Genomic DNA, 7,664 nt, shown 5'->3' on the forward strand with positions numbered 1-7,664 from the left:
TTTCCACAGACAGCCAGCCCCAGAGCTGCTTATCACTTCCCCCCCTCCAAATCTATAGACTGAGATGAAACTAGTACTTCTGAGCTGAACTGCACCATAAGTGGTGGAATGGCATGGATTGTTGTAGCGTACAATTCAATGATGGTACAGAGCACCTATTGATTAAAGGCAACTCTGCCTAGTTGGGGATGAGACACAATGTGCACAGCCACCACTACAAATTAGGGTCTTGCTCACCAGGCAGATAGAAAAAAAGATGGCTGAGACCAGTCTCAGAAAGGTCAGCTTTATTTCTAATACTCTTGATATGAACCTTTAGCGGGTGCCAATGGTCACTTGCCACACTCGGACCAGGTTGTCTGTGTAGCCAGCAAACAGGGTCTGTAAAAGAGAACAATAGGGTCATGCCAACCCAGCCATGATGAATGGCATGCTGAGCATATATTCCCATAGGAAGAGATTAAAGGTTGATAACTTTTATCTTTCCCCAGATGAAAATAATTTTCTACTAGTCTATCATTCATAATTACTCTTATAAGTTCTTACCTGGCCATCAGCAGACCATGCCAGGGAGGTGCACTGGGGTGGCTCTGCTTTGCTGCTGGTGCTGATAACTTCTTGCTTCAGCTCATCTACAATGATCTTGCCCTCCAAGTCCTGGGAAAAGACCAAAACTAGGTAAGGATGCCCATAATACAGCTGATTATGCCATGGACTTATATTGTGCTGATCATGCTACATTTCCTTCTATGGAGCTGGCAAGGTGGCACAAGTTAAATGCCTTAAATAAACTGAAGGAAGCAGTTGGCCTGGTTATGAACAGACCCTGCACCCACCCACACAGTAACGCATAGACAGTAAGAGTCTGCTTACATAGTTCAGATTTCTAAGATTGTATTTTTCTTTAAAGGATGTATGAAACATTAACAACTCCCAATCATCTCAGAGCTCAATGGTACTTAGGAGGCCAAGGTAGGATTATAGGGCTGAGAAGATCTGATTGTACAATAAGCCCCCCCCCAAACTTAAGCAGAAAGGTTGGGGTTACCCTTTGGTAGAGTACTTGCCTAGCATGTGCAAGGCCCCAGGTTCAATCTCTAATACCACCCCAGAGTAATGGCTACAGAATGAGGCCTTGGCTAGGCACTGTCCAAAATATATAAACAGTCTAGCTCACATAGTAATCACCCCAGTCTTTTTAGCTGTCTAAACTCCTTTAACAGAGATTACTAAATACTGACTGACAGAGCAAGGAAGGACTTTTCTACAAATGGTTCTAGGGATTGAATTTGGGGCTCTTGTACTGCATTTAAGTACTCGTAGGTAGATGCCATGTATTCTGACAGAACAGCCTGTCACAAGGTAGTCTTTTTGGCCCCAAATGGCAATTATTACATTCAAGCAACTGCTGCACATAGGCATTCCCTATGTATATTCTCTTAGGCAAAAGTCAGCAAGCAAATTGTCAAGAAAAAGAAAATCCTGACCTCGCTTAATAGAACCTACCAAGAAAAGCTTGGCCTATAGCAGTGAAATCAATGTGCTTCACAACAGACCACACTTACCCAAATCTTGATACTGGGGCCAGTGGCAGCACATAGCCAGTAGCGGTTGGGGCTGAAACACAAGGCATTGATGATGTCCCCACCATCCAGTGTGTAAAGGTGTTTGCCTTCATTCAGATCCCACAGCATGGCTTGGCCATCCTGAACAGAGAGAAAAGGTGAGTTAGGACAAAGAAACCTAGTGACTGAAGCATGTGTTCATGCCCTCAAGCCTTCTTCTCTAATGCACAATACCCATACCAATTTACTTTTTGAGGGAAAACTTTTTTGGTATGCCTTTCTACAGATTTTAAGCTAATGCTTAGAAATATTCCTGCAGTCTAGCTAATCTTTTAACCGGTGCATGTTATCAGATAAAAGCACTCTCCATAAAGGAAATGAGGCCCCAAATACCTTGCCTCCAGAAGCACAGAGAGATCCATCTGGAGAGACTGTCACTGTATTCAGGTAGCCAGTGTGGCCAATGTGGTTGGTTTTCAGCTTGCAGTTAGCCAAATTCCATACCTAGGAAAAACGGGTCCATAGGGTGACCGGGATTAAGGTCTACCATCAATAAGAAATACACAACACCTTCTTTAAAGGTATCTCTGAACAGGCTTCTCACGCAAACCTATGTAATCCCAACACCTGGGTGGCTGAGACAGAGTGCTAATTTGAGGCCTGCTTGGATGGTACACGAGTGAGAACTGGCCTCAAAATATAAGATAAACCATTAAAGAGCCGAGCCAAAGTCAAGGTAATCCGCAAACCATTCCAAACTGGAGCGCACTGCTAAATGAGAGGAATGGGGACAGAGTCTGGATTTCTAACAGCCATGCCCTTCTTGCTGCTCACCTTGACCAGCTTGTCCCATCCACAGGAGACGATGATAGGGTTGCTGCTATTAGGGGAGAAGCGGACACAAGACACCCATTCTGAATGACTCTCATCCTACAGAAGACACAGGAGTAAGGTAAGAGAAAGTAGTCTTTCTCTGTCTACAAATAAGCACCCTAAAGGAGGTGGAGGCAACAGCATTCTCACACTCGTTCCCTCAGAACCCGAGCCTTTACTTCAGATAACACAGCACAACACTTGTCAAGCCTGCTTGTCTACCCACTCCTAATGGAGCTCAGGGCCAGGCGCAGCTCAGAAACAGCCTCTGGATTTCAGCACTGCAACTCAGATGGCATGTTGGGGTCATCACTGCTCCGCCTGACATTAACTCCTTTAAGTACTTAAATATACCTCCAGGAGGTAGGTGAGAGACTTAAGATCACCCAACCCTTAGGAAAGTTACTGGACACATCTGGCTTATTTGCTCATGTGCAAAGCCCTGTCCAATTAATGCCTTGGCTTGGGGTTCCATGTTGACTCTGGAGAAAAATTAATTCCTGAGTCCCTTGCCACTAATGAGTGAGCATGCATAGAAATAGTAAAAAGCAACCAAAATCCCACCGAAGACAACGCATCATTACATCTGCAGCCAGATGGTGGTGCACAGCTTAATTCCAGCACCCAGCAGGCAGATCTGAGTTCTACGCTAACCAGGAATACATAGTGATGACCCCATCTCAAACACAGCACCATGCCCCAAGGGGTGGGTGGGAGCCAATCTTGAACTCCTAGGTGTATGACCTCTACCACTTTACCTGGACAGTGTACTTGCAGACACCCAGAGTATTCCATAATTTTATGGTCTTGTCTCGGGATCCAGAGACAATCTGCCGGTTGTCGGAAGAGAAGGCAACACTCAGCACATCCTTAGTATGGCCTACAAATCGTCTCGTGGTGGTGCCCCTAAGAGGTAGAACCTGGTCACTTTCCAGACAAATTTTACCCATTTAGTCAGACCCCTCTCTTGGCTCCATCTTTGCTCCAGTAGGCTCTATCATGCCACACAGCTCACATCACATGTGGCCCACGTCCTATTAGCCTATGTCTGGTATGTGCCAGAGAACCCATTCAGAATTGCAGGACATGTCCTCATTCCCGTGTGGGGATTGGTTGACAATGTCTTCATGTCATCACTAGGATCCTCTATCACACCTGCCAGATGAAACATTTTTAACTTCCTGCTGTACCTGGTAAAAAAATGCTCAACTAGACTCGTCCAGCCCTCAGCAACTCCATCTTATCTCATCCACAAAAGGATCAATTTTCAAAGGAAGACCACATCCTAGGGAATCTACCTCTACTTTGCCCAGCTCCCCTCCCCACCCAATGTCCCAAAGCAGCTACTTGCGTTGTGAGATCCCAGAGGCGCAGTGTTCCATCCCAGGAGCCTGAGAGGGCAAACTGGCCATCAGAGGAGATAACAACGTCACTAACAAAGTGGGAGTGACCTCGTAGAGCACGCTGTGGAATGCCGTAGTTGGTCTCGTCCCTGGTCAGCTTCCACATGATGATGGTCTTGTCTGAAAAGATTGGTAAAGAAATCCATGAAGCCCGACAGGCTACTTACATCCGGTGGGAACTGAAGTTAGAAGAGTGGCTTGTTACTCCAGAATTTAAAAACGCACTCTGAGACTATGGGCACCACAACGTCCTGGGCTTGAAACTTAAATTTAATCCCCCCCAAATTACATAATTGGGCACTGAATGTTTCACCTACACGTATGCCTATGGAATTCTTACAAGAGGATGTCAGTTCCCCCTTAACTAGTCTGCAGTCACCTTGTGGGTTCTGGGAAACAAACCCTACCTAATCTCCTTTAAGAGTTAACTAACTAGTCTTCTCTAACTGAAGCACAATCACTTAGGTGTGGGATAAGCAGAACCACCTTCTGTGCCTTTCAAAGGTTGAGAGAATGCGGTAGCTATGGAGCAGATACAGCCCTAGTCGGATAAGCTTTACATTATTAGAGAGAATAAACATAAATTTTGGGTGGTTAGGGAGATGTGGGAGGACAAAACACGATATAAGAAAATCATGGGAAAAAAAGCGTTACAAGGGAAGGAAACCTAGGGGAAGTAGGGCAAGACTGGAGGCCTGGGGAACAAGGCAGCCCCAGTTCCCACTGCTCACAGGGATCAGGGCCAAGCGGCGGCGGCTCAGAAACAGCCTCTGGATTTCAGCAAAGTTAACTCAGATGGCATGTTGGGGTCATCATTGCTCCACCAGGCTTGTGCCCCCTTAACTACATCTTCAGAAGACAAGCGAGAGACCTAAAGTTACCAATTCTTCGGAGAGTTACGTGACACGTCTCGGTTTCCGTACATGTGCAGTGGTCGCCCTGGGGCACAGGTTCGAGTCCGCACGCCCCAACTCATACCTGCGTGGGGAGTGGACCAAGCCAGCCAGCCCGCGCGCGCGCCACTTGCAAAGCCAGGAGACTCGCAGTCCCCTGAACTACCAGTGCTCCGCCCGGCATGCAGCCCGTACCTCGAGACGCAGACAGGATCATGTCCGGGAACTGCGGAGTGGTGGCGATCTGGGTTACCCAGCCGTTATGGCCTTTGAGGGTCCCACGAAGGGTCATCTGCTCGGTCATGGCTGCGGCTGATGCGAGTGTCGCCGGAGCGACAAGGATGGCACTGGATAGCTCAGGGAGCCAGGCACCACAGCGGCAGCCACGGCGACCCCGCGGAGGAAAAGAAAGAGCGGCCTCCGCCGGAACCGGAAATACCCGGAGAGCAAGGCGGGGATTCCCATGATTCACTGCTGCCCGTAGACGGCGGCACCGGATAGTGGGAGGGGCTGGGTGAGGTAACTTGCAGTACCGCCGTTTCTTCTGCCACGGAACATAATTTGGCAGCACCGTACAAATGCATTTTGAAGTCAGATGTAACAGGTTTCTAGAAAGACTCCTCGGCAGGTTAGAGTATGCTGCGGGAGCAGAAGAAGTGAGGCGACCGGCTGACTGCCACAGTGCAGCGGCTTCTCTCCTTCTCCCTTACGTGGCAGAGACGGAGCTCCGCCCTTTCCGCTTGGTAATCGGTTCCTCGGTTGACGACTCAAACTTAAGCGATGATTTAAGGATGTTAAAGCTGCAACTGAAGGCGTGTGCCACTAAATCTGGCCTTTTTTTCTTTAAGGCACGGTTTCGTGTAGTGAAAGCTAGTCTTAAATTGGCTTTGTAGCCGAGGATGATTCTGATCCTGCTTCTGTCGCCCGCTTCCTGGAATTACAGGCTTGAGTCGCCTGGCGGGGCTAGAGAGGACGTACTGGCGTCAGATTTCTGCGGTATTTTGTTGGAATCCCTTTCTGTAGTTATGACCACTCCACAGAAAGCCTGCTAGTTTGCCCTGAGAGTGTTCCTGGATAGGGAAGCAGAGGAACACTGATAACCTGGCAACTTGATGCCCTTCCTCTCAACTCCTGTTTAAATATGTAATGTCTCCCTAATGGCATAGATCTCTCCTTAAACTTTATAGTTTTATGTTTAAAATATTTTTTTGTGTGTGAGTGCGCTTGCAGCAATGCACAGGTGCAAGTCAGGCGTTTTCTTTCCTGCCATGTGGCCTTGGCTGCAGGTGACTCTTGGTCATTTCAGATATTTTTAAAAATGAATGCTGATCAGGGTGGCAACAACCACTAATATCTATGTGTACTGAAGGGCACATTTATTTGGTTATTTCGGTGCTATTGGGTGAACGCCAATATGCTAAGGAAGAGCCTTATGAAGTTAAACCTGTCTCTCTTTCCCCAAGAACCTTGTTTAGTTTTTCTTTGCTTTTGAGACAGTGTCACATTTTGTAAACATGGCCGGCCTGGAACTCCGAGAACCACCTGCCTCTGGGAATGCTGGGATCAAAGGCTTTTGCTCACCATGTTCATCCTTGTTTACTTTTTGATACAGGATCTACATAACTCAAATTAAGATCCCTGCTCCTCAGCCTTCCAAGTAACTGGGATTATAGACCTAAAACACCAGGCCCTAGATATAAGTATTTGTTTTTCTATTTGTAAAATACATTGAATTTAGTTCCTTCCTTCCTTCCTTCCTTCCTTCCTTCCTTCCTTCCTTCCTTCCTTCCTTTCTTTCTTTCTTTGTTTTCTTTTTCGAGACAGGGTTTCTCTGTAGCTTTCCACCCTGTCCTGGAACTAGTTCTTGTAGACCAGGCTGACCTTGAACTCACAGAGTTCTGCCTCCCCGAGTGCTGGGATTAAAGTTGTGCACCACCACTGCCCGGCTGAGTTTAGTTTCTTATCTGTGAAATAAGATTGAAATTAGCACTTATATGATATAATAGTGTGGAGAATAAAGGGGACTACGCATAGTGTCAGAGGTCTGTAATCAAAGCACTCAAGAGGATTACTGTAAATTCAAAGCCAGCCTAGTCTACATAGCAAGTTCCAGACTGGCTAGGGTCATAATAAAACCAAAAAGGAGCTACTCAATGGTGGTGCATACCTTTTAATCCCAGCACTCCAGAGGCAGAAGCAGGTGAATCTCTGTGAGTTTGAGACCAGCCTGGTCTACAGAGCAAGTTCCAGGACAGCCAGGGTTGGACAGAAAAACCAAAAGAAGAAAAGAGGAAAACAAAATAAAAAGAAATAAAACCACCAGGTGGTGGTGGCACACACCTTTAATCCCAGGAGGCAGAGGCAGGTGGATCTCTCTGAGCTCAAGGCCAACCTGGTCTACAAGAGCTAGTTCCAGGACAGGCTCCACAGCTACAGAGAAACTCTGTCTCAAAAAAACAAAACAAAACAAAAAAAATAGCTGGGCGGTGGTGACGCATGCCTTTCTAAATCCCTGCGCCTGTACCCTGGCGAGAGGTATTTTTGTTGAGGTTGGTCCCTATGCAGTCTAGTAAGCATTCCTCCCGAACTCCAGGTTCCTGCTCGACTTCCAGCTTTCACTTCCCTTGATAATGGATCGTGACCTGTAAGCAGAATTAAATCCTTTCATTCCCAAAATGTTTTTGCTCGGAACGTTTCATCACTGCAAGAAAAAAACAGGCCAGGACAGTACCCCGCCTCTTTTTAAAAATGTAAACATGGGACTGGAGAGATGGCTCAAAGGTTAAGAGCACTGATTGCCCTTCCAGAGGTCCTGAGTTCAATTCCCAGCAACCACATGGTGGCTCACAACCACTTGTAATGAGATCTCATGCCCTCTTCTGGTGTCCAGGCATAGACACAGGCAGACCACTGTGTACATAATAAATAAA

General features: G+C 46.9%; 1 protein-coding gene and 3 non-coding genes across 4 annotated transcripts; all 4 read right to left on the reverse strand.

Moving 5' to 3' along the window:
• Nucleotides 1-272: 272 nt before the first annotated feature.
• Nucleotides 273-5,154, reverse strand: Rack1 (receptor for activated C kinase 1). The gene is made up of 8 exons (XM_048435921.3): nucleotides 4,930-5,154; nucleotides 3,790-3,961; nucleotides 3,197-3,344; nucleotides 2,400-2,495; nucleotides 1,959-2,069; nucleotides 1,566-1,706; nucleotides 547-657; nucleotides 273-381 (listed from the first exon to the last, which is right to left on the reverse strand). Exons 1-8 carry the CDS (start codon nucleotides 5,036-5,038, stop codon nucleotides 316-318), a joined length of 954 nt encoding a protein of 317 aa, XP_048291878.1. The 5' UTR covers nucleotides 5,039-5,154; the 3' UTR covers nucleotides 273-315.
• LOC125401880 (small nucleolar RNA SNORD95) lies at nucleotides 2,690-2,757 on the reverse strand. The gene has a single exon (XR_007232478.1). It is a non-coding gene; the product is annotated as a small nucleolar RNA SNORD95 (small nucleolar RNA).
• On the reverse strand, nucleotides 3,503-3,582 carry LOC125401878 (small nucleolar RNA SNORD96 family). The gene has a single exon (XR_007232476.2). It is a non-coding gene; the product is annotated as a small nucleolar RNA SNORD96 family (small nucleolar RNA).
• LOC125401881 (small nucleolar RNA SNORD95) lies at nucleotides 4,595-4,663 on the reverse strand. Its single transcript, XR_007232479.1, has one exon. It is a non-coding gene; the product is annotated as a small nucleolar RNA SNORD95 (small nucleolar RNA).
• Nucleotides 5,155-7,664: the final 2,510 nt, after the last annotated feature.

The sequence above is a fragment of the Myodes glareolus genome, chromosome 9, assembly GCF_982192425.1.
Source record: "Myodes glareolus chromosome 9, mMyoGla1.1, whole genome shotgun sequence".
Lineage (NCBI taxonomy): Eukaryota > Metazoa > Chordata > Mammalia > Rodentia > Cricetidae > Myodes > Myodes glareolus.

Coding starts and splice junctions, on each gene's coding strand:
- Rack1 (XM_048435921.3), bottom strand. CDS start 5,038: ATGACCGAGCAGATGACCCTTCGTGGGACCCTCAAAGGCCATAACGGC. Junction 3,345..3,789: donor CGCCTCTGGGATCTCACAAC/GCAAGTAGCTGC, acceptor TCTACCTCTTAG/GGGCACCACCACGAGACGAT. Junction 2,496..3,196: donor TCTGCAAGTACACTGTCCAG/GTAAAGTGGTAG, acceptor TGTCTTCTGTAG/GATGAGAGTCATTCAGAATG.